Here is a 26,843-nt window from a genome sequence, read left to right as displayed (position 1 = left end):
CAGTAGGAGATAGTAAAATTGAAACGAGTGAATAACAGGGCCCATCGAGCTTGTCTTGAGTTCGGTGCGGAAATATTCCAGGTTCTTATGGTCAGTCCACACTACGAATGGATATTCCGCCCCCTCTAACCAGTGCCTCCACTCCTCCAACGCCATCTTGACCGTGACTAGTTCTCGATTTCCCACGCCATAGTTCCTCTCAGCGGGATTAAGACGATGGGAAAGGAAAGCGTAGGGATGCAGCTTTGGTCCTGGGACAGGACTTCCCCCACTGATGGGACAGGTCCGGATGGATTAAGATGGGAGCTGTAGTGAATCGATGCTTGAGGTCTGAGAATGCCTGGTCATCTGCTGGAGACCACGTGAATTGGACCTTGGGAGAGGTGAATGCTGAGAGGGGGGAAGGCCAGGGTGCTTCAACCCTGGATGAGGCGACAGTAGAAATTAGCAAGTGATGTTGCAGCTACACTCTGGATGTGGGTTGAGGCCAATCCACCATCGCGCTCACCTTGTCAGAATCCATCTGAATATTTCCTGCAGTGATGACGTATCCTCTGCTATCAAAAATCTGGTTCTCCAAGTGAAGCTGAAAGACCTGTTGGACTTTTTTGAAGGTTGTACTGATTATAATGAAAACGTCAAACGGTTTCACCGCAGAGAAAGCATTTCTTTAGGTGTCCATGTCCTTCGACTGTTTGCTCGGCGCTTTATTCTAGTCCCATTTCTGCAATTATTTAGGCTGTTCTTTCTTTCGAGCTCTCCTGGTGAGAGGAATGAAACACACGCTCAGGATGCAACTCCCAATAAAGCAGCGCCAAAGATTTTATGTGGCAGCGCTTCCAGTCCAATAGCATGACCTGTCTAACACGGGAAGGAGTCGAGGGAAATGGATGGTGACAAAAACAACTCATCCGAGATTCTCATGATTCCAGATCGGGAAAAAAAATCATATCAAAAGTAATCTTTCAGTTTTAGTCTTTGTTCCTAGGTTCACCTTGATTGCATGCATCATCAGACCTACCTAAACTGAGAAAACTACAAAGGGAAATTATGAAGTAGCAAAATATTCAATATCCCCAAATTAATTCGTTATACAAACACAATTAATGTACTTACACTAGTATAGAACATCAGACCAAAAACCACCGACGTGAATGTCGATTTCTGTTTAATGCACGTGTGATTACAGAAACAGGCAGTTTAGTGATTCCTTCATTCATCATAAAATAACAATAAACAGTATTATAAAGACCACACACAAAAATAAATCCCAATCGGAATAAAAAAAGACACGGTAGAATACATGTGAACAGGTATAGAAAAAAAAGGAGTCAGCTCCTGTTCTTGACTAACTAGCTATGGAATGCAGTCATGGCATAACAGATATCTGGGATGCTGTATGTGTATAAAGACAGAGGTCCTTGATTGAAACTGATATATATTCAAATACAGGAGCGGTTGAAAGTGGATACAGTCTATACAATGCATGGAGCCTATACATTTCAAGGCCATGGCAGACTGACTCTGGTTCTGTTTCTACCATAGCAAAACAATATATTCATGCAACAGTTGACACACATTGTGACAGTGAAGGAAAGAACATGTTTCTGTGAAGAAAGTGGTGATATAAAATGTGTCGTGGACCTAGGCTCTGACAAGTTCTAGTGGCTTCCTAAAAACACAGAGGCACTGACGTCAGTTCTATCAAACAAAAATCTGATGCAACCAGGGACAGGAAACACAATGCAGTAAATGTTCATCAGTGAAAATGTCAGACTAACTTTATTTGTGGACACATGGGGAGTTCTCTGAAACACTTTCCAACATTTCACTCTCTGACAGGCCTATAAACTCTTACAAACACAATCTTTCCTCTAATAGTAGTTAACAGTCATTGTAGAGCTTCAGATATATTTCATAAAATTAACAGTAAAACATTTCATACACAAAATATTACTCTGTAAAATAATCAGGCTCTTGGCACAGGGGGACAGATTTGACAGGACACAATAGAATGAGAGGATCATGTGGTTTGATTGTCTGTATCCCAAATTACACCATATGCCAAGGGGCTTCAAACTTTTTTCCCAGGGACCCCCGCCCAGGCAATCCAGCGACCCAGAGACCCCCATCATATGTTAGCAAAAAATGATAATGTGTATAATAAATGGCAAGGAGAGGTAAAATAAAAAAATTGATCTGGGAGATATTCATTTGACCTCCCCAATTATAATTGGAAGAGGAAGTGTACACTAACATCGGAATTACCTTAATAGCTAGTAGGCCAACACATTTTTGCAAAAATTGACGTCCACGTCAAGAAACCTTACCAGTAGCCATCGGCACTTTCCCGGTACATGGATATTCACAAAAACATTGTAATAAATGTGTTTTTTTTTTTTTAAATGAACAGACCCTGCAGTGCCTGCATGCTGTGGACCCGTTTGAAGACCCCTGCCCTATATACCCCTCATAAGGCTCTGGCCAAAATAAACTATATAGGGAAGAAGGCACCATTTCAGATTTGCACAGAGGTCGACACTGAATAGAGTTGTCTAAATTCCACAACATCTTGTCCGATACAAACCTCATGGGAAACTGGTAGCACCTTTGGCTTGACCATAGATACACTTTATAACACATTAAGCAAATGTCCAGCACTTAAACAACAAATAAACACATATGCCTTTTAAGAGAACACTTCAAATGGAATGTGGCCCTAGAAAACCAAAAAAACAGAATCCTTGAACTAAATGAACTGACCCTGCATTTTTGCCTGTGCTACAAACATTGAGTCTAGTGGGATGTCACATCCTAACTAGAAATTGTACCCATTCACAAGACATAGCAACTATGTATCATCTAGCAAGGCAGCTATCTGGAGAAACAGGTTTCCGGAACATCTCCAGGCGTTTCTACAAGGTTAGAAAAACGCAGTAGAAATTGGTAGCAGATGTGACAAAGAGATCAGGTGGAGGTCAGGTGTTCTCACTTTGGGCTAGAAGGCAGACCAGAGCCCATGGAACAGAGCAGGGTTGTGTTCAGTAAAATGGAAGACAACTTACAGGTACTACCTGAACTTCTGTTGGGAAATGCTTTGCAACGATGTGACCTACTGAACATGACCATTTAAAGTCTGAGTGAACAGGTCCAGAGTATTCTGTAGAGAGGAGTGGGTCCAAGTCTCACTGCAGAGGGCTGTCAAACACAGAGTCAGGAAGGACCGAGATCTTCAGTTTCTTTTCTGGCCAGCTGTATTCCTTCGGTAACTTGGTCTGGAAGGAGGAATCAAACAGGAGAAAAACATTTATTGACAGATACAGAATATGGAGTTAAAACATTCTGGAAACTTTGCCAGGTTTTTCAATTCCCTGTTTTTTCTGGGAATCATCCAAACAGGATTTCTGACAAATCTAGGATTTTTTGGGGAATTTTGCAAATGTAATATTACAGGATTACCTAGCTTCTTGAAAGGCCAAGGATCTGTTGGTAACCTCCCCATTCTGCCCCTGGAAACCTTCCTCTGAGCAAAGATCTGAATCACATACTGTGCATGTGTTTCTTTACCTCTTTATGCCCACATTTTTGGTCACCCTCCCTTTACATTTGTAACTGTCAATCGTGAATGATAATTCTTCAAGTTTTACTGGTGAAATGTTAGTTGGCATCATAAGCATGTCACCGATCTAAAACTAAATATTCCATAATGTCCAAGTGAAAAGAAAATTAGTTGTGGAATTAGTATTCATCCCATTTGTTTAGGCAAGCCTAAATTAGTTCAGGAGTAGATGTGGCTTAAAAATAATAATCATAAGACTTGCTCTGTGTGAAAAAATAGGAGTTGACATGATTTTTGAATTTACTACCCCTTCCATATGTAACATTCGGTAAGTATTCAGACCACTTATTCTAAAATGGATTGGAGTCCAGCGGTGGTAAATTCAATTGATGGGACAAGATTTGTAAAGGCACACACCAGTCTATACAAGATCCCACAGTTGACAGTGTATGTCAGAGCAAAAACCAAGCCATGAGGTTGATGGAATTGTCTGTAGAGCTCCGAGACAGGATTGTGTCCAGGCACAGATCTGGGGAAGGGTACAAAAACATTTCTGCAGCATTGAAGGTCCAAGAACACAGTGGCCTCCATCATTCTTATATGCAGGAAGTTTGGAACCACCAAGACTCTTCCAAGAGCTGGCCGCCCAGCAAAACTGAGCAATCGGGGGAGAGGGGCCTTGGTCACTGACAGAGCTCTAGAGTTCCTCTGTGGAGATGGGCGAACCTTCCAGAAGGACAACAATCTCTGCAGCAATCCACCAATCTGGCCTTTATGGTAGAGTGGCCAGATAGAAGCCACTCCTCAGTAATAAGCACATTACGCTTAGAGTTAGCCAAAAGGCACCTAAAGGACTCCCAGACCATGGAGAAACAAGATTCTCGGGTCTGATAAAACCAAGATTGAACTCTTTGGCCTGAATGCCAAGCGTCACATCTGGAGGAAACCTGGCACCATCCCTACGGTGAAGCATGATGGTGGCAGCATCATGCAGTGGGGATGTTTTTCAGTGGCAGGAACTGGGAGACTAGTCAGGATGGAGGGAAAGATGAACGGAGCAAAGTACAGAGAGCTCCTTGATGAAAACCTAATCCAGAGAGCTCAGGACATCAGACTGGGGCGAAGGTTCACCTTTCAGTCAGACAACGACCCTAAGTACACAGCCAAGACTATGCAGGAGTGGCTTCGGGACAAGTCTCTGAATGTCCTTGAGTGGCCCAGCCAGAGTCCAGACTTGCACTCGATTAACATCTATGGAGCTACATGAAAAGAGCTGTTCAGCGACGTTCCCCATCCAATCTGACAGAGCTTGACAGGATCTTCAGAGAATGGGAGAAACTCCCCAAATACAGGTGTGACAAGCTTGTAGCATCATACCCAAGAATACTTGAGGCTGTAATCACTGCCAAAAGGTGCTTCAACAAAACTGATTAAAGGGTCTGAATACTTAGGTCAATGTGATAAGTTATTTTTTTAAATAAAAAAAAACACTAAAAACCTGTTTTTGCTTTGTCATGAGGTAGTGTGTGTTGAGGGAAAAAAACATTTAAAACATTTTAGAATAAGGCTGTAACGTAAAGAAATGTGGAAAAAGTCAAGGGGTCTGAATACACTGTATGTAAGGTCCCTCAGTCAAGTATTGAATTTCAAGCACATATTCAACTACAAAGATCAGGGAGCTTTTCGAAAGCCTCAAAGAAGGGCAGTGATTGGTAGATGGTTAACAGGGATTGGTAGATGGGGCGGCAGGTAGCCTAGTGGTTAGCTCGTAGGACTAGTAACCGAAATGTTGCAAGATCAAATCCCCAAGATGACAAGGTAAAACAAATGTCTTTCTGCCCCTGAACAAGGCAGTTAACCCACTGTTCCTAGGCAGTCATTGAAAATAAGAATTTTGTTCTTAACTGACTTGCCTGGTGAAATAAAAAATAAAATAAAGACATTGAATATCTCTTTAAGCATGTTCAAGTTAACAATTATGCTGAGGATGATGTATTTAACCACCCAGGCACATCAAAGATAGTTCAGAATGACTGAGCTGCAGGACAGGAAGGAAACTGTTCTGGGATGTCACCATGAGGCATTTGAACACCATAGCTGCAATGGGAGCTAACGGATGGACCAACAACATTTTTGTGACTCAACCATTAATAAATTAAATGAAAGAGTGAAAATAATTAAAATATAAAGAATACAAATATTCCAAAATATTGTATCCTGAAGAATTTTGAAAATTAGGCAAATATTGCACAATCCATATGCAAAGCTCTTATCCAAGAAGACTCGCAGCTGTAATTGCTGTGTTTAATTAACATGTATTGACTCAAGGGGGTGAATCTAAATAAAGGTACACTATATATACAAAAGTATGTGGACACCCCTTCAAATTAGTGGACTCGACCATTTCAGCCACACCAGTTGCTGACCGGTGTATAAAAATACATTTTTAAAAATCAAGCACCCAGCCATGCAATCTCCATTGTCAAAGATTGGCAGAAGAATGGCCTTACTGAAGAGCTCAGTGACTTACATCAGGTGGAAAGCCTTCCCAGAAGATTGAAGGCTGTTACAGCAGGAGAGGGACCAACTCCATATTAATGCCCATGATTTTGGAATGATATGTTCGACGAGCACATGTCCACATACTTTGTCATATAGTGAATATTTGTTTTTTTCATTAATCTTTAAGAAATTGTTGTATTTTTCATCCACTTTGACACAGTACTTTGTGTAGATCGTTACCAAAAAAAAGACTTATACATTTTAATCCTAGCAATACCATTGAAACTATACTGAAACAAAATATAAATTAAAAATGGAAAGTATTGTTCCATGTGCTGAAATAAAAGATTGCAGAATTGTTCCATACTCAAAAAAAGCTTAATTCTCTTATTTTGTGCACAAATTTGTTTACATCTCTGTCAGTGAACATTCCTCCTTCAATCCATCTACTTGATAGGTGGCATATCAAGAAATGGATTAAACAGCAATAGAATTACACAGGTGCACCTTTTGCTGGCCACAAAAGTGTGCAGTTGGGCCACAAAAGTGTGCAGTTGGGCCACAAAAGTGTGCAGTTGGGCCACAAAAGTGTGCAGTTGGGCCACAAAAGTGTGCAGTTGGGCCACAAAAGTGTGCAGTTGGGCCACAAAAGTGTGCAGTTGGGCCACAAAAGTGTGCAGTTGGGCCAAAAAGTGTGCAGTTGGGCCACAAAAGTGTGCAGTTGGGCCACAAAAGTGTGCAGTTGGGCCACAAAAGTGTGCAGTTGGGCCACAAAAGTGTGCAGTTGGGCCACAAAAGTGTGCAGTTGGGCCACAAAAGTGTGCAGTTGGGTCTTTATTTCATGAGCACCATTCTCCATTCATCACTGAAATTCACCAGAGTAGCCTGTTCTTTGGGTAGCCAATTGAGCAGAGCAGAGATTGCGTAAAGTAGAGAATCCCACATGCGCAGGAGCTTCGAACCATTAGTTGTCGGGAAGACGGTTCCAGAGAACTCAGATCCACAGCCACATTCTTTATATTACCCCTGTAAAGAACGGTAAAAGGTGTTTCCAATCACCTCCTCTCGAGTGTTGAGCTCCGATAGATCTCCAAGCATCTGTTCAACAAACTCCTCAGTCAGCAATATCTGAGGAGATATGGTAACATAAGAACATGCAGTAAGCACATGCAGCAAGTATGCACTTGAAACAGTTTGTGTGTGTACCAGGAGCCAGGGCGTGTGTACCTGTAGCCAGGGTCCATGTGCGGCATACGGGTGTTCCTCAGTAGCAAAGGCCCCCTCTACTCCGGTGGATACGAAGGTGATGGCTGTGTCTCCATTTATACTCTTATAGGTGAAGTGTCTACCATGGAGCAAACGACCCCTAAGCACAGAATACGACAAGTACAACAATCATTAAACATCACTGAACACATACTTTATGGAAAATGTCTGCTGGGTTGGAGAACCTGCTTCTTCTTACCATCTGTCTCTCTCAGCTCCCCATCTATCCCCCTTTCACATACAAACGGCTCTGTCAGATGACCCTAGTCTTGTTTTATTTAATGTATGTATGTGGGAAGACCCATAATCATCCCCAACTCTAGTGTGTGTGCGCACCTGAGACAGAGGGGCAGCAGTGTTCCTGACTCCTGGTTGAATTTCAGATGAACACTTTCCAGTTGTCTGGTACGAACTAGCTCGTGAGGAACGATGGCCGCTGAACTCTCACTCTCCAGACTGTCCTTACGACTCCTAGAAAAAGAGAGATTCAAATGACAACTTAGGTACAGGGGAAACATCAAGTCCGGTGGTGGCCTGTATCTCCCTATAAAGTGTGTGAAAGAGTTTGCTATGGCTTGTAACAACCTTGCCCCTCAACTTTCTCTTACCTGTGAGACAGCTGGCTCTGCAAATGGCCCATTGTCTATGGAGAAACCAGGGGAAGAATTGTACCACATACAATATCATACACCTATCATGTGTTCAATGTCCCAGTAGTACTGGGACTCAGTGGGGTCTCATGGCTCTGTCTCTGGATGGGTTAAAGGGATATGTATATGGCGAGTCTACTCTAGAGAACACTAAAAATAAGGGAGTGAAAGCTGTTGGTGTGACATCACTGCTTGAGAGGAAAGAAAAAAACATAAGAGTGCGTGTCTCAATGCTGACTCCGAATAAAAGTTTGGAGTGGGAAAGTGAGTAAAGAAAGCTTAACTGTGTTTAAAAAAAAATAAACAAATATTTCACCTTTATTTAACCAGGTAGGCTAGTTGAGAACAAGTTCTCATTTGCAACTGCGACCTGGCCAAGATAAAGCATAGCAGTGTGAACAGACAACACAGAGTTACACATGGAGTAAACAATTAACAAGTCAATAACACAGTAGGAAAAATGAGGTAAGTAAAAATGGGTGGGCTATTTACCGATAGACTATGTACAGCTGCAGCGATCGGTTAACTGCTCAGATAGCAGATGTTTGAAGTTGGTGAGGGAGATAAGTCTCCAACTTCAGCGATTTTTGCAATTCGTTCCAGTCACAGGCAGCAGAGAACTGGAACGAAAGGCGGCCAAATGTGTTGGCTTTAGGGATGATAAGTGAGATACACCTGCTGGAGCACGTGCTACGGATGGGTGTTGCCATCGTGACCAGTGAACTGAGATAAGGCGGAGCTTTACCTAGCATGGACTTGTAGATGACCTGGAGCCAGTGGGTCTGGCGACGAATATGTAGCGAGGGCCAGCCGACTAGGGCATACAAGTCGCAGTGGTGGGTGGTATAAGGTGCTTTAGTGACAAAACGGATGGCACTGTGATAAACTGCATCCAGTTTGCTGAGTAGAGTGTTGGAAGCAATTTTGTAGATGACATCGCCGAAGTCGAGGATCGGTAGGATAGTCAGTTTTACTAGGGTAAGTTTGGCGGCGTGAGTGAAGGAGGCTTTGTTGCGGAATAGAAAGCCGATTCTTGATTTGATTTTCGATTGGAGATGTTTGATATGAGTCTGGAAGGAGAGTTTACAGTCTAGCCAGACACCTAGGTACTTATAGATGTCCACATATTCAAGGTCGGAACCATCCAGGGTGGTGATGCTGGTCAGGCGTGCGGGTGCAGGCAGCGAACGGTTGAAAAGCATGCATTTGGTTTTACTAGCGTTTAAGAGCAGTTGGAGGCCACGGAAGGAGCGTTGTATGGCATTGAAGCTCGTTTGGAGGTTAGATAGCACAGTGTCCAAGGACGGGCCGGAAGTATGTACTCACTGAGGCCTGTCATGTCCTTGTCTCTGTGAGTTGATAGGGGGTAGTGCTGCTTTAGTGTTGAACTCCAATCCTTTTCTCAGGGCTTCTCTGATCTGCTCTGTATCTGCAGGGGACAAACCATTGGGTTAGTTTTGGGACATACAATAACATTAGGACACAAAACCACTCAGGACTTCACTTACCCTAATCTTGGTAGTGTTCAATAAGGCACAATGAAATATATATTTTTTGCAACAGAAAACAAATAGGAGTGGTTCAAAATTGGACAAGTCCAGGTAGTACAGCCCTATTTCAATCTGTTTTCTTACATTTGGTGGCTATTGAACAGAATGCATGTCAGATCTATGAGAGCCCATTAGACGTGTCTTGTGCCTTCAGAAAGTAGTCATACCCCTTGACTTATTTCACATTTTGTTGTGTTCCAGCCTGATTTCAAATTTATTTTACATATTTTTTCCTTAGACCCAGAAAGACTAAGAAATTTGAAAATCTGGATGGAAAGTATGAGAAAATTCTTATTTTCCAAATTCTTCACAGTCTGTCAAGTTGGTTGTTGATCATTAAAAAAAAGGCATTTAAGTCTTGCCATAGATTTTCAGGCCAATTTAAGTTCAAAACTGTAACTAAGCCACTTACGAACATTCAATATCGTCTTGGTAAGCAACTCCAATGTATATAAACCCTTGTGTTTCAGGTTATTGTCCTGCTGAAAGGAGAACTCGTCTCCCAGGGTCAGAAAGCAGACTGAACCAGGTTTTCCTTTAGGATTTTGTCTGTGCTTAGCTCCATTCAGTTTCTTTTTTTATCCTGAAAAACTCCCCAGGCCTTAACGATTACAAGCATAGCCATAACATGATGCAGCAAACACTATGCTTGAAAATATGGAGAGTGGTACTCCGTAATGTGCTGTATTGGATTTGCCCCAAACATTAGGAGTGTTACCAATTGATTTTATTCTTCAATAACACAAAATCAAAAGCAAATCAGAAAAATAGGTTTATTTGAGGACAAATGAAGATGTTATGTTGGAAGGTAGATGTCCAGTCTCTGCTGTCTTTACAAATAATTGTATGTGTGGGATACAGAGATGAGGTAGTCATTCAAAATTATTGAACGCAGAGTGAGTCCATGTAACTTATTATGTGACTTGTTAAGCAAAGTGTTACTCCTAAACTTATTTAGGCTTGGCATAACAAAGGGGTTGAATGCTTATTGACTCAAGAAATGTCAGGTTTTAATTCATTTGTAAAAATGTCTAAACATAATTCCACTGACATTTTGGTTTATGTGACAATCTCAATTGAATCCATTTTAAATTCAGGCTGTAACAACAAAATGTGGAAAAAGTCAAAGGGTGTGAATACTTTCTGAAGGCACTGTAGTTTAGGTGTGTGTGTGTGTGTGTCACCTTTTTCCGACAGTCTTCGTGGCTGAGATCCTATACAGATTGAGCGGCTGTCCTCTTCATCCTCGGGCGGTCGGCTGAGGTCATCCCACACACACTTGGCGCTCACGCCGCTCAGGTTGGAGCCCTCTGTCTCTATACCCTGGTCCACACGCTCCGGCTTAGGATGAGCACACACACACACACACACACACACACACACACACACACACACATTAACACTAGCCAACACACATTAACACTAGCAAAGACCCACACATTGTGGGGACTGAACCAGTACGTGGAGCTGTTTGAATGAAAACAGTATAATTAATCAAAGCCTTACTTGTAAATGAGGGTCGATGTCAAAGATGGTCTCTCCTCTCCTCATGTCAGTTATCAACCAGGGCCCTCCAGCACTAAACACATACAGCACGGAGGGGAAAAGTTCATCGTTAACATGGACTTGGTCATAATGGGATAAAGTTCATGTGAAATAATACTAGTAGAATGTAGTGGTGAAAAAAGTACCTAATTTTCATACTTGAGTAAAAGTAAAGATACCTTAAAAGTAGACAAGACAAGTACAAGTTACCCAGTAAAAAAAGTGAAAGTATTTGGCTTTAAATGTACTTATGTATCTAAAGTAAAAATTATTTTTGCTCCTTTGCACCCCAGTATCTCAACTTGTACACTCATCTTCTGCACATCCATCACTCCAGTGTTTAATTTTCTATATTGTAACTATTTCACCACTATGGCCTATTTATTGCCTTACCGCCGTTATCCTACCTCATTTGCACACACTGTATATAGACTTTTTCTACTGTATTATTGACTGTTTGTTCCATGTGTAACTCTGTTGTTTGTGTCGCACTGATTTGCTTTATCTTGGCCAGGTCAGTTGTAAATGAGAAATTGTTCTCAACTAGCCTACCTGGTTAAATAAAGGTGAAATAAAAATATATATAAATACACACAGTTGAAGTCGGAACTTTACATACACTTAGGTTGGCGCCATTAAAACTTGTTTTTCAACCACTCCAAAAATGTCTTGTTAACAAACTATAGTTTAAGCAAGTCGTTTAGGACATCTACTTTGTGCATGACACAAGTAATTTTTCCAACAATTACTTACAGACAGATTATTTAACTTATAATTCACTGTATCACATATCCAGTAGGTCAGAAGTTTACATACACTAAGTTGACTGTGCCTTTAAACAGCTTGGAAAATTCCAGAAAATTATGTCATGGCTTTAGAAGCTTCTGATAGGATAATTGACGTCATTTGAGTCAATTGGAGGTGCACCTGTGGATGTATTTCAAGGCCTACCTTCAAACTCAGTGCCTCTTTGCTTGACATCATGGGAAAATCAAAAGAAATCAGCCAAGACCTCAGAAATAAAATTGTAGACCTCCACAAGTCTGGTTCATCCTTGGGAGCAATTTCCAAACGCCTGAAGGTACCACGTTCATCTGTACAAACAATAGTACGCAAGTATTAACACCATGGTACCATGCAGCTGTCATACCGCTCAGGAAGGAGAGGCGTTCGGTCTCCTAGAGATGGTGCAAAAAGTGCAAATAAATTCCAGAACAGCAGCAAAGGACCTTGTGAAGATGCTGGGGGAAACAGGTGAAAAAGTATCTATATCCACAGTAAAATGAGTCCTGTATCGACATAACATGAAAGCCCGCTCAGCAGGGAAGAAGCCACTGCTCCAAAACTGCCATAAAAAAGCCAGACTACAGTTGGCAACTGCACATGGGGACAAAGATGGTACTTTTTACAGAAATGTCCTCTGGTCTGATGAAACAAAAATATAACTGTTTGGCCATAATGACCATCGTTACGTTTGGAGGAAAAAGTGAGAAGCTTACAAGCCGAAGAACACCATCCCAACCGTTAAGCACGGGGGTGGCAGCATCATGTTGTGGGGTGCTTTGCTGCAGGAGGGTCTGGTGCACTTCACAAAATAGATGGCATCAAGAGGTAGGAAAATGATGTGGACATATTGAAGCAACATCTCAAGACATCAGTCAGTAAGTTAAAGCTTGGTCGCAAATGGGTCTTCTAAATGGACAATGACCCAAAGCATATGTCCAATGTGGCAGACTGGCTTAAGGACAACAAAGTCAAGGTATTGGAGTGGCCATCACAAAGCCCTGACCTCAATCCTATAGAAAATGTGTGGGCAGACCTGAAAAAGCGTGTGCGAGCAAGGAGGCCTACAAACCTGACTCAGTTACACCATCTCTGTCAGGAGGAATGGGCCAAAATTCACCCAACTTATTGTGGGAAGCTTGTGGAAGGCTACCCGAAACATTTGGCCAAAGTTAAACAATTTAACGGCAATGCAACCAAATACTAATTGAGTGTATGTAAACTTCTTACCCACTGGGAATGGGATGAAAGAAATAAAAGCTGATATAAATCATTCTCTACTATTATTCTGACATTTCACATTCGTAAAATAAAGCAGTGATCCTAACTGACCTAAAGAGAGAATTTTTACTAGGAGTTTAAATGTATTTGGCTAAGGTGCATGTAAACTTCCGACTTCAACTGTGTGTGTACACACAACATTTTAGATACCCCTTTAGTGGATTTGGCTATTTCAGCCACAACAGTTGCTGACAGGGTATACAATTGAACACACAGCCATGCAATCTCCATAGACAAACATTGGTAATAGAATGGCCTTACTGAAGAACTCAGTGACTTTCAACATGACACCGTCATAGGATGCCACCTTTCCAACAAGTCAGTTCGTCAAATATCTGCCCTGCTAGAGCTACCCCCGATGGTCTGTAAGTGCTGTTATTGGGAAGTAGAAATGTGTCGGAGCAACAACGGTTCAGCCGCGAAGTGGTTGGCCATACAAACTCAGAATGGGACTGCCGAGAGCTGAAGAGTAAAAGTCTCACTACAGAGTTCAAAACTGCCTCTGGAAGCACAATAACTGTTTTTCGGAAGCTTCATGAAATTGGCTTCCATAGTCGAGAAGCCGCACCCCAGCCTAAGATTACCATGCGCAATACCAAGCATCGGCTGGAGTGGTGTAAAGCTTGCCACCATTGGACTCTGAAGTAGTGGAAACACGTTCTTTGGAGTGATGAATAACACTTCACCATCTGGCAGTCCGACGGACGAATCTGGGTTTAGCGGTTGCCAGGAGAACGCTACCTGCCCAAATGCATAGTGCCAAAGGTAAAGTTTGGTGGAGGAGGAATAATGGTCTGGGGCTGTTTTTCATGGTTGTGGCTACTTGACTGGCCTGCACAAAGCCCGTACCTCAACCCCATCGAACACCTTTGGGATGAATTGGAACACCGACTGCGAGCCAGGTCTAAATCGCCCAACATCAGTGCCCAACCTCCCTAACGTTTGTGGCTGAATGGAAGCAAGTCCCCACAGCAATGTTCTAACATCTAGTGGAAAGCCTTCCCAGAAGTGTGGAGGCTGTTATAGCAGCAAAGGGGGGACCATGTTAATGCCCATGATTTCGGCATCAGATGTTAGACAAGCAGGTGTCCACATACTTTTGCTCATGTAGTACATCTCATATTTCAAACATGGACCTCAAACTCACACATGGACCCCTCGGAGCAGCTCCAGCATTCCTTGGCCGTTCCACTGCTGGGCCGCCTGCAACTCTTCTGTACACACACCCACAATCTATATAGAGAGGAGAGGGAGTTACACACAAAAAAAAGTGGAGTAAGAAAGACAGTTACAGAACACGTATAGATGAGGGGACAGACATAATGCTATTATAGACTCAAAAGGAAGGAGTTGAGAAGGTAGGCCGGAGAGCCTGGGGCAAGATTAGCTCACCTGCAGGAAGTTGACCAGGCCGAAGGGGGTGTGGACCGGAGTCATCCGGGGGTCTTCAGTGAGTAGCATGTGTTGGATACGAGACTCACTGTTGTCCAGGGGACTGTGCCACGATATGTGGTCTCCACTGCAAAACGTGTTTTCTACAGGACAGAGAAGAGACATGGAGGTTAGACTACTCAGTGACATACTGGAAAATAGTAGGGCCGGGATAATACCAGTACTGCAATACTCGTTTTTTTTGTTCCCTTGCCATGATACTAAGTGCATTTAACTTCATTAGGAAAAAAATATTGCGATACTAAGTCAACGCAAAGGAGAAAGGAAGTGTGTGTATGTGAGAGAAATTGAGAAGGGAGAGAGAAATTGAAGCGAAAGAGGCCATGAGGGGGAGACAGCGATTAAGCGATCCAGAGGAATCCATCTGCTTGGGAGGCAACAGGGACCTAGTCCAGCTATACTGGAAAAGAGAGGGGGGAGGAAAAGGACTGTTGTTATGCTTCCCTTCGAGGTCTGAAGATTGTTGTATTGCAAAAAACGGTCTGAAAGGTCTGCTGGCTCCCCACAGGCAAGATTGATTGGATGTTACAAAACGCAGATATTTATTTGACATTGTAATTTCAGAAAATGTCCATAATATATGTCCATGATAGTGTTTCACAGTATTACACAGTGTTGTGATTGAAGATCTTACAATTAAAATATCACAGCCAATCGGTTTTATTTGATTGTCACGCTCTCTCAATATATCAGCTATGTGAATCGATTTTGCAGCTTATCATATGGCATGCATAGCCAATGCAGCCATAGGCCTACAGTATAATGGCATTACTGGTCTTATGGGCATCGGTCATCTGAAGGAGAATAGCTAAACTCATTGTTTACATGTTGAGCTATATGTTCTCAATTTAAAATGATACCAGTACAGAACGTATGAGGCAAACCATGCCAGATTTTGTACATGCCTTTAACTTCTTAAGGATTATGCAAAATACTGTTCCCACGAAGGAACAGCACTCAGCGGATTTCAGAGCGCCACCTATAGTTTTTGATAAAACTCAATTTCATGAAACTTTCATTAAAATACACATTCAAGGTAGTGAATTAAAGCTACACTCGTTGTGAATCTAGCCACCAAGTCAGATTTGTAAAATGCTTTTCGGCGAAAGCATGAGAAGCTATTATCTGATAGCATGTACCCCCAAAATACTGCAACGTCACCTAAACAGACAGATTTTGCGGTAGACGGCGCTACCCAAAACGCATAAATAAAATATAAAACATTCATTACCTTTGACCATCTTCTTTGTTGGCACTCCTTGATGTCCCATAATCAATATTGGGTCTTTTTTCGATTAAATCGGTCCATATATAGCCTAGATATCGATCTATGAAGACTGTGTGATAAACGGGAAAAAATAGCGTTTCATAACGTAACGTCATTTTTTAAAAGTTAAAAAGTCGACGATAAACTTTCACAAAACACTTCGAAATACTTTTGTAATGCAACTTTAGGTATTAGTACACGTTAATAAGCGATAAAATTCATCAGGAGGCGATGTAAATGCTATAGGCAATCGTCTGGAAAAAATGACCGGAAAAACCTCGACCAAAACATCCTGTTTCAGGTCGGAGGGAATCGGTTCCCTTGGGTTGGTTCGACCAAGAATCAAATCCGAATCAAATGAGAAGACTCTATACATCCTGTGGAAGCTGTAGGTACTGCAACCTCGGCCTCATTTAATACGGTTCACCTTTAACAATTCCTGGAAGTGGCGCATGGATATTTATTTCCACTTTCAGTGATCAGATTTTCCTGCGCTTTTCGATGAAACAGACGTTCTGTTATAGTCACAGCTGTGATTTAACCAGTTTTAGAAACGTCTGAGTGTTTTCTATCCACACATACTAATCATATGCATATACTATATTCCTGACATGAGTAGCAGGGCGCTGAAATGTTGCGCGATTTTTAACAAAAAGCTGCGAAAATTCGCAGCCTCCTTAAGAGGTTTTTTAAGATACGGACATAAAAATGTTTCATTCAAATCCAACCCTTTTAATTTAGGTACAGTATGAAAATAAGGATATGACAATTAGGCTACACGAGATAAGTATTACAGGTAACATTTTATGAAGTTAATTTTATTTAATTCATTTTAGCAATGTTGCTTGCAAAATGATTGCAGTTGTTCCCATAGAAAGAGCAACCATGTACCGTCTTTGTATCACTGACCCTGGATAAGCTAGAGACTGGGCTAACACCGCTAACCTTTTAGGTCACTAATATGTTGTTTTCATAACAATTTTGTTGGCTTTATAATCAGAGAAATTGAACTAGCTAGTAGCTAGCTAGTTATAGGCTCTAGATAGTTTTTTGTTTTTTTTCAACTCCGATTTACTCGGGGCATACAATGCAGCATAGGGATAACCTATAGACCTTGTGTTTTAATTTCTATATTTTTTTATGTATTCATTCGGGTTCACAGTGTATCATTACGGCCCTAGCAGATGGGGGTAGAATAACCTAGAGAGAATGGGCTCCCCCTCCCTCTCTTTCCCTGACCGGCTTTTAAAACATTCCCACACTCCCCTCCTCAATGTAATCTTTAAACACGGCTAGATGATTTAAAGGACTTAGCAAAGTGGCGCACACACACCAGGAAACGTCTGTGAGAAAGGGAGAAACGTTTTCACAGCTGTAAAGGATACTGTTAAGATTAGAAAGTTCCTCAGCTAAGACAACTTTTAACACACTTCTCCCATCAGAGAAAGGGAAATGAGACTTCTTTAGTGTCCCCAGAGCCCAGAAGAACCGCACAGAGCTGGCTAGGTCTTTAAAAACACAGGTGTCATACATTACATACTCTTCTAGTCCACATTTACTTCCATTTAGCCCTTATTCTAACATGCAAGCTGAATGAGAACACATTTTTTTACAGGCTACATGAGGAAGTTGCAGCAGAGAAGCGAAGGGTTGAAAGAGCCAATGGGAAGCTGGGGATGATTGGGCTGAGTTCCACTAAGTGCTCTCCTTAGCAAAAACATCACTGACGTAGGGTTACATGAGGTTAAATACTGACATGCTCCAAAATGTCCATGCAGAAGCAGAGGAGCACTCTGTGAGGTGAAGTAACAAAGCGGCTGGGAATGCATAATGCCCGAGTGCCTGCCTTTAGACAAACAAGTCCCCTTCTCAATTTACTCTGCCTACCATATCCCCGCCACACTAGACACACAGAGCCTGGGTCCTTACCTGATTGGAAGACATAGCGGGCCAGGCCCTGCATGAGTTCAGCCGGCCAAGTAGGAGGGGCTGTTTCTCCCACCTCTCTCTTCAGCCTGAACGTCAGCTCAAAGCCAAAGCCACTGGGGCCTTCCTGGCCTGTAAACCTGACAATACACAGAATTCCCACACTTAATTCAAGCAGTCTCACTCATCAGGTTTGTGTGTGTGTGTGTGTGTGTTAATTAACCAAACCCTGGGCCCTCCTAATTTGACAGCAAGTCAACACCATAAAACCAGATTATCCTTTCCTTTAGTTACTTTTCATTACCCAATCCACCTATTCAGTAACACTGCAAAATTATGGCAAACATGCATTAAGAATGGCAGCTGTTTGAAGGGGAGAAAACGGGGAGATTGCTGGGAATTGTGGGGGAGCAGAGCTAGCAAGTCTACTCAAGAATACAAAACAAGGGGGTGAAAACTGTTGATGTGAAATAACCTTCAGAGGAACAAGAAAAACAAGTGTGGAAGCATCTCAATGCTGATTCTGCAGAATGACACAAAGGATTGAAAGTGAACAGCTGCACACACCATGTGTCAGTAACCTGGGCAACCTGGTCCGCCAGAGCTCTAACCTGAAGTACTACTTACTCATGTACTCTGTTGTCTCCATACAGGTCACTGAGTCCGAAGCTGATGTAGTGCCAGTGTTCCTGTACGTCCTGCGCTGCACAGCCCATGTTACGGTACATACTGATGTAGTCCAATGGATCAGGACCTCCCAACCTGTAGATACACACTACTGTTAAAAGTGCAACACCTGCCAAATGCGGGTAGATTTTGGAATTGGTGGGTAAAGATGTCTATTTCACCAGCCACTTTGGCGAGTGGTCAGGTCACAATGTGAGCAACATGTGAATAAAAAGTATGATCACATTTAGTTAAATAAATGCAGCAATACCTGTTTTCAAAGTATTTATACCCTTTTGTTGCATAGCTGGTAAATTAAATCACACAAAGTCAAAGAACTACGAATCCTAAATAGACTATGGGGGCTGTGCACATGTAACGAGCAGAGTGAAAGATTCATTTTTAGAAGCGCTGCGCACAGGCATAAAAGTTGATCTAATTTACTTGAAACAAACGTCTACTGAAGTCAGTTTGTCCTTATGTTTCTTGGCTATTTACATTGTTTTGTTAACAAGTTAGGTTGTTTTTCTGTTTGAGTTAACTGCTAGGGAAGACAAGACATCTCACAGGCACAAACATGACTCCAGTCGCTCTACCAAAGTAACGTCCCGCCCATAAAGGTGAATTCGTCTCATCTGTGATATTTTTGGTTAAAAGACTCAGGTCACAAAAAAATGAAATTAAACAATATACCACATTATCTTCTTAGTAGTAATACATTTGTTTTAGAAACATTACAAAGCATGCGCATCCGTTGGTGTAATTTTATCATCCCCAAAATCTTTTGGCTGGTTAAACAATCTGGAGTAGCTGGTAGATTTTAAAAATCATAACCCAAAAATGAGGTGTTTTACACTTGTTTGTAGACAGTTTTGTTTATAAACTCTGTAGGCTTTAGCTTTAAAATAATATGCTTAGCTATACCTATCATGTTGGTCTCATGGACTATCAATCCTTGGGGGAGTTCGATTAACCTGCGCCGCAGTGTACCGGGCTATGCACGTGATGTGAAAGGTAAAAAGCCGCAAGAGAGGGGCGCCTATTCACACACAATTTGACTTAAATACACATTTTGTTGTGTTATAGCCTGATTTCAAAATGTACTCTATTTGTTTTACATCTCACCCATCTACACACAATACCCCATGACATCAAAACATGTTCTTAGAAAAATGTTCAAATTCATAAATCTACTATTTATTCACCCCGCTTTGCTATGCCACTCCAAATTGAGTCCACCTGTGACCAATTCAATTGTTTAGAAAAACACAGGTCTATATAAAAAAGTTCCACAGTTGACAGTGTGTATCAAAACAGAAACTATACCATGAAGTTCAAGGAAGAGTCTGTAGATCTCTGATATAGAATTGTGAAGAAGCATATATACCTGGGGAAGGGTATAAAACAAGATTATTGAATGTTTCCAAGAGCAGTGGCCTCCATCATTGGTAAAAGGAATAAAATATAGAACTACCCAGACTCTGCCTGGAGCTGGACGTCCAACCAAACTGAGCAACCGAGCAAGAAGGACATTGGTCAGGGACGTGACCAATAACCCTTGTCAGAACTAGAGTTCCTTGGCTGATATGGGAGAGCCTGCCAGAAGGTCTCTACAGCACTTCACCAATCTGTGCTTTATGGGAGAGTGGCCAGACGGAAGCCACTCCTGAGAAAAAAAGAAAAAAAAAACATGACAGCACACCTGGAGTTTGCAAAAAGGCATGGGAAAAGACTTGTGTGAAAGAGCATCTTCTACTGGCGACATTTCAAAAATACTGGTAGACTTGGGGATTTGGGTCAGGGACAGTGCTATTCACAAACACTATCATCAGATGCCTGTATTACACCGAACGTGCAAGCCTGGGAAAATGAACAGGGACAATACTGTAAAGTAGGGCTAATAATGCTTAAATAAATAAACTGCTAGTATTTACTGTAGGCTGCACATTTTTACATTGTATTACATTTCTAGCAAGACTATCAAAGCGATCGACTCACTAATGGATGAAGATGCGTTCAGCAAAGCCCATCAAAATTGCTACAGAAAAAAGAAGCTCAAGCAAGCCAAGTCCCAAACTTCCCCGCAAACTCCATGTCACGGGTGCACCTCAGCCACGCTCAAGGTCCTAAACGATATCATAACCGCCATCGATAAGACAGGACTGCGCAGCCGTCTTCATCATCCTGGCCAAGGCTTTCAACTCTGTCAATCACCGTATTCTTATCGACAGACTCAACAGCCTTGGTTTCCCAAATGACGGCCTCACCTGGTTCACCAACTACTTCTCAGATAGAGTTCAGTGTGCCTAGTTAAATAAAGGTAAAAAAATAAAAATACCAGTGGAAGTATGAACTTTTTTTGATATACTCAGAGGACCATTATTAGCATGTTTCAACCACTCCTATATAAATGGTAGATTATCAGACACGCAACAAGAAGGTCTGATATCATTATTACTGAAACAGGACTCAAGTGGTATATATAAAGATCCAGTCCACAAAAAAAAAAAAAAATTGGTGGCCTCTTACACTTAAGTGTTGATGCAAAAATCCTAGCTAAATGCTTGGCACATAGAATTGAAAAAGTATTTTCAGATATTATTCATCCTAATAAGACAGGTTTTTTACATGGACAATACATTAGAGATAATATAAGACAAGTACTGGAAACAATAGAATAGTATGAAATATCGGGGACACCAGGCCTGGTTTTCAGAGCTGATATTGAAAAGGCTTTTGATAAAGTACGACTGGAGTTTATATATAAATACCTAGAATATTTACATTTTGGGGAATCTCTAATAAAATGGGTTAAAGTTATGTATAGTAACCCTAGGTGTAAAATAGTAAATAGTGTCTACATAACAAAGTTTTAAACTGTCCAGAGTAAAACAGGGTCTTTTTGGCCTTCCTCTGACATCAGGTGCTGTAGGTGTCCTGGAGGGCAGGTAGTTTGCCCCCGGTGATGCGTTGTGCAGACCTTACTACCCTCAGGAGAGCCTTGCGGTTGTGGGCGGAGCAGTTGCCGTACCAGGTGGTGATACAGCCCGACAGGATGCACTTGATTGTGCATCTGGAAAAGTTTGAGAGTGTTTTTGGTGACAAGCCAAATTTCTTCAGCCTCCTGAGGTTGAAGAGGTGCTGTTGCGCACTCTTCACCGTGCTGTTGCGCACTCTTCACCACGCTGTCTATGGGTGGACCATTTCAGATCGTCCGTGATGTGTACGCCGAGGAATTTAAAAGTTTCCACCATCTCCACTACTGTCCCGTCGATGTGGATAGAGGGGTGCTCCTTCCGCTGTTTCCTGAAGTCCACGATAATCTCCTTTGTTTTGTTGACATTATTTTCCTGACACCACACTCCGAGGGCCCTCACCCCCTCCCTGTAGGCCGTCTCGTATTTGTTGGTAAACAAGCCTACCACTGTAGTGTCGTCTGCAAACTTGATGATTGAGTTGGACATGCATGGCCATGCAGTCATGGGTGAACAGGGAGTACAGGACAGGGCTGAGAACGCACCCTTGTGGGGGCCCAGGGTTGAGGATCAGTGGGGTGGAAATGTTTCCTATCCTAACCCCCTTGGGGGCGGCCTGTCAGAAAGTCCAGGACCCAGTTGCACAGGGCGGGGTCGAGACCCAGGGCTTAATGACGAGTTTGGAGGGTACTATGGTGTTAAATGCTGAGCTGTAATCGATCAACAGAATTCATACATGGGCATTCATCTTGTCCAGATGGGTTAGGGCAGTGTGCAGTGTGATTGCGTCATCTGTGGACCTATTGGGGTGGTAAGCAAATTGGAGTGGGTCTAGGGTGTCAGGTAGGGTGGAGGTGATATGATCCTTGACTAGTCTCTCAAAGCACTTCATGACGGAATTGAGTGCTATGGAGCAATAGCCGTTTAGCTCAGTAAGCTTAGCTTTCTTGGGAACAGGAACAATGGTGGCCCTCTTGAAGCATGTGGGAACAGCAGACTGGGATAGGGATTGATTGAATATGTCCGTAAACACACCAGCCAGCTGGTCTGCGCTATGAGAACATGGCTTGGGACGCCGTCTGGGCCAGCAGCCTTGCAAGGTTTAACACGATTAAATGTTGTACTCACGTTGGCCGCGGTGAAGGAGAGCCCGCAGGTTTTAGTAGCTGGCCATGTCAGTGGCACTGTATTGTCCTTTGAGCCCGCAGGTTTTGGTAGCGGGCCATGTCCTGGCACTGTATTTGTCTGGGAGCCAGACATTGTTGTCCATGACGGGGATGGATTTATTTTTGTAATCCGTGATTGACTGTAGAGCCTAGCACATACAGTTGAAGTTGGAAGTTTACATACACTAAGTTGACTGTGCCTTTAAACAGCTTGGAAAATGACAGAAAATTATTTCATGGCTTTTGATAGGCTAATTGACATAATTGGAGTCAATTGGAGGTGTACCTGTGGATGTATTTCAAGGCCTACCTTCAAACTCAGTGTCTCTTTGCTTGACATCATGGGAAAATCAAAAGAAATCAGCTAAGTCCTCAGGAAAAAAATATTGTAGACCTCCACAAGTTTGGTTCATCCTTGGGAGCAATGTCCAAAAGCCTGACTGTGACCTTAATTGCAGACATCGTTCCACAGGTGCATGTTCATTAATTGTTTATGGTTCATTGAACAAGCATTATAAACAGTGTTTAAACCCTTTACAATGAAGATCTGTGAAGTTAATTGGATTTTTACTAATTATTTTTTCAAGACAGGGTCATCTCTTTTTTTGCTGTGTTTATTACCAAGCATAACCGGTGTCCCCGGACATTGTACCGGTACCCCGTATATATAGCCTCGCTAGTGTTATTTTACTGCTACTCTTTAATTATGTTATTTTTTAATTATCAATTTACTTAACACGTATTTTTCTTAAAATTACATTGTGTTGCGTTGGTTAAGGGCTTGTAAGCAAGCATTTCACTCAGGTCTACACCTGTTGTATTTGGCGCATGTGACCAATACAATTTGATTTGTTACTTTCTCTTACGTTGTCATAAAAATTTGAGTCTTTGATGTTACTTAACTCAATGTCTTATATTTGATTCAATACAAAAGTCGCCACACAACTCAATCGTAAATCGTTGAGTTTTAGGCTACTAGCTAACTTAACGAGTTAACTTTCTCGCCGTATCCTGTTACCTTGGAAGGTTGTTATCTAGCTAAGTTATGTATCCAGAAGAAGACGTTATCTACTCACCAGTATTTTACAATGGCTGTAACTTGTAAGGGGTTGGCCTGGTCGGGGTAGAGGCGCCTGCATTCCCCGTAGATTGCCTGCAGACCCGGGGGGAAGAGTGACGCCAGGGCGGAGGCTGCTGGTCCGCTGGTAGGCCGCACTTCGTCCATCCCCTACTGCTTCAGAAAGCTGGGAATACCTCCAAGGGCGACACAAATTACTTTCTCCAGGAAGATAAGGGAGAATCCCTCGGCTTACTGTTGGTTGATAGAACAACAGTAACCGTATTTTGAATTGTTGATATTGTTTAGAAGCTAAAGTAAACTGTCGCCCCACGATTGTTATCCCCACTGTTGTTTGCTCCCACCTATGAAAACTTTTTCTCATTGGTTTGGGCTGTAGAAAGGAACGGAGGAACTGGTCAAGTTCGTTTTGCATGTCCCGGTGCCCCGTTTGCAGGGAGTTTACATCACTTTAGATCATTCAATTGGTCTTATTAAGTGAGACATCCACTCACCCGGGGTTACGGGACATGCGCCACTAATTGAGTGTGCCATTCTTGGGTAGGCGGTTCCAAATGCAGAGATGTGGTTGGCTGAACAATTGTTAATCATTACCCGAGACCCTTTCGCAAGAACATGAACAACTTTTCCTCACGTTTTTGATCACATTACAACTGATCATAATGTGTGTTTATTTTGGAGGGTGAAAGGTTCTGAATGTTGCAGTTATTTTCGCACCTAAAAAATACATGTTCAATACCAGATATCATATTTATTTCCAATGCAAAGTTATTTACCCTTATTTTACAAAGCAACGACCTGGCGAAAAGAGTTACAAGGGGGACGAGAGGAGATGAAGCTGGAGATGATTTGGTTCCCATGATGGTATGAGCATAGACAATAATGGGGGCCTGTTCAGCCCTCCTTTTCCTATAGTCCCACGATCAGCCCCTTTGTCTTGCTCACATTGAGGGAGAGGTTGTTGTCATCAGGCCAGGTAGTCCTGAGGCATGGTTCCAGGGCTCAGGTCCTCTGGGAGGGAGATGGAGAGTGAGAGAGAGAATGACAGGGGGCATATTTAAATTCACACAGGACACTGGATAAGACAGGATAAATACTCCAGATATAACAGACTGACCCTAGCCCTCTGACACAAACTATTGCAGCATAAATACTGGAGGCTGAGATACGAGGGGTGGGGAGACACTGTAGCCCCGTCTAATGATACCCCCGGACAGGGCCTATGATGTAGTAGGAGCAGACATTTTTCACTGTAACACCACGTTTGACCTGGGCAATTTTTATGTTTCACCCCTTGTTTCCCGTCAAGTAGCGTTTCAAGAGGCACCTGTCCTTCCCCTGGCCTTCCTCATTCACACCACCCGCACACGGAAAACCACAAACAGTTCTTTCGCACCATCCTTTCACTCCTTCCCCAACTATCAACAGCAATCTTCTGCACAGACCGTGAGGAAGCTATTGAGGGAGCAATCCAGTTGTCAATTGCTGGAACCACATCTCGAACAATGTGAAGCACAAGATGGGGTCAGAGGGTGCCCAAGCTGTGGCCGATTACCAGCAGGCCATCAAAAAGCTCTTGGCCTCAAATCAAGGAGTGACTACGAATGCACACTGGAGCCCTAATCTCGAGGTTTATTTCCATCAGTCGTTGTCAGGGAGGTGTGTAGGGGTTTCCGTTGGTGCTACCACGGTGGAAAGTCCAGACCAGGTCTCCACCATACACATCCCCCCAGAATATGCCGATTTGGTTCTCGCCTTCTGCATTGCAGCCGTGCGTAATTGGCCGACTCCCACCACGGTAAAGGAGGTGCAGCGATTTTTAGGGTTTGCCAATTACTCCCGGAGATTTATCCCATTGCCCATTACCTCACTGCAGAAGGGGGGTCCTGTAAGGTTGCAGTGGTCGGCTGACGCGGACAGGGCTTTTGGGCAGCTGAGAGCTCTGTTAACCTCGGCTCCAGTGCTGGCCCATCCGGATCCCTCTTTGACATTCATAGTGGAGGTGGACACGTCCGAGGCTGGGATAGGAGCCGTGCTCTCACAGCTCTCGGGCACACCACCGAAACTCCGCCCCTGTGCTTTATTCTCGAAGAAGCTCAGCCCAACGGAGCGTAACTATGATGTGGGGGACCGGGAGTTGTTGGCTGTGGTTAAAGCGTTGAAAGCATGGAGACATTGGCTTGAGGGGGCTAAACACCCTTTCCTCATCTGGACTGACCACCGCAACCTGGAGTACATCCGGGCAGCGAGGAGACTGAATCCTCGTCAGGCAAGGTGGGCCATGTTCTTTACCCGTTTTGTGTTTACCCTATCCTACAGACCAGGTTCCCAGAATAAGAAGGCAGACGCACTGTTCCGGCTGTATGACGCAGTGGAGCGGCCCATTGATCAGACTCCCATACTCCCGGCCTCCTGCCTGGTAGTGCTGGTCGTGTGGGATCTGGATGCGGACATTGAGCAGGCGTTGTGTACAGAACCCGATCCCCTCCAGTGTCCCGTTGGGCATATGTACTTTCCGTCTGCTGTCCGTGACCGGTTGATCTCTTGGGCCCACACGTCTCCCTCCTCTGGTCAACCCGGGGATCGGTCAGACGGTGCGCTGTCTGACTGGGAAGTACTGGTGGCCCACTTTGGCTAACGACGTGAGGGTTTATGTCTCCTCCTGCTCGGTGTGTGCCCAGTGTAAGGCTCCGAGACACCTGCCCAGAGGTAAGTTACATCCCTTACCCGTTCCACAACGACCGCGGTTTGTGGGGCCATTTAAAGTCCTGAGGAGGGTGAACGAGGTGTTACAGATTACAGCTTCCCTCTGATTATCGTATTAACCCCTCGTTCCATGTGTCTCTCCTCAGGCCGATGCTAGCTGGTCCGCTCCAGGAATCTGAGGTGCGGGAGGTCCCTCCACCCCCTTTGGACATCGAGGGGGCCCGGCATACATCGTTCATTCCATCCTGGATTCGAGGCGTCGGGTGGGGGGCCTTCAGTACCTTTTGGAGTGGGAGAGGTACAGGCCGGAGGAGAGGTGCTGGGTTCCGGTTGCAGAGTTTAGGATCCTGAACTGCTGCGGGAGTTTCAAAGTGTGCCTGTTCATTATACTCTGCTCTCCTGCACCTGACTTCGCCTCCAATACGCCATTGACAATCCGAATGTGGGGAATGAGGAGAAATATGGGAAATC

General features: G+C 43.2%; 1 protein-coding gene across 1 annotated transcript; it reads right to left on the bottom strand.

Annotated features, from left to right (window-relative positions):
• Positions 1 to 1,151: 1,151 nt before the first annotated feature.
• On the bottom strand, positions 1,152 to 24,616 carry LOC112252410 (suppressor of fused homolog). Its single transcript, XM_024423608.2, has 12 exons — positions 23,665 to 24,616; positions 18,409 to 18,543; positions 17,785 to 17,921; positions 14,529 to 14,671; positions 14,284 to 14,369; positions 11,034 to 11,106; positions 10,712 to 10,868; positions 9,304 to 9,406; positions 7,664 to 7,798; positions 7,289 to 7,427; positions 7,121 to 7,189; positions 1,152 to 3,275 (listed from the first exon to the last, which is right to left on the bottom strand). Exons 1-12 carry the CDS (start codon positions 23,811 to 23,813, stop codon positions 3,186 to 3,188), a joined length of 1,416 nt encoding a protein of 471 aa, XP_024279376.1. The 5' UTR covers positions 23,814 to 24,616; the 3' UTR covers positions 1,152 to 3,185.
• Positions 24,617 to 26,843: the final 2,227 nt, after the last annotated feature.

Source organism: Oncorhynchus tshawytscha, linkage group LG01 (genome assembly GCF_018296145.1).
Source record: "Oncorhynchus tshawytscha isolate Ot180627B linkage group LG01, Otsh_v2.0, whole genome shotgun sequence".
Lineage (NCBI taxonomy): Eukaryota > Metazoa > Chordata > Actinopteri > Salmoniformes > Salmonidae > Oncorhynchus > Oncorhynchus tshawytscha.
This window is presented reverse-complemented; position numbering and strand designations above follow the sequence as displayed.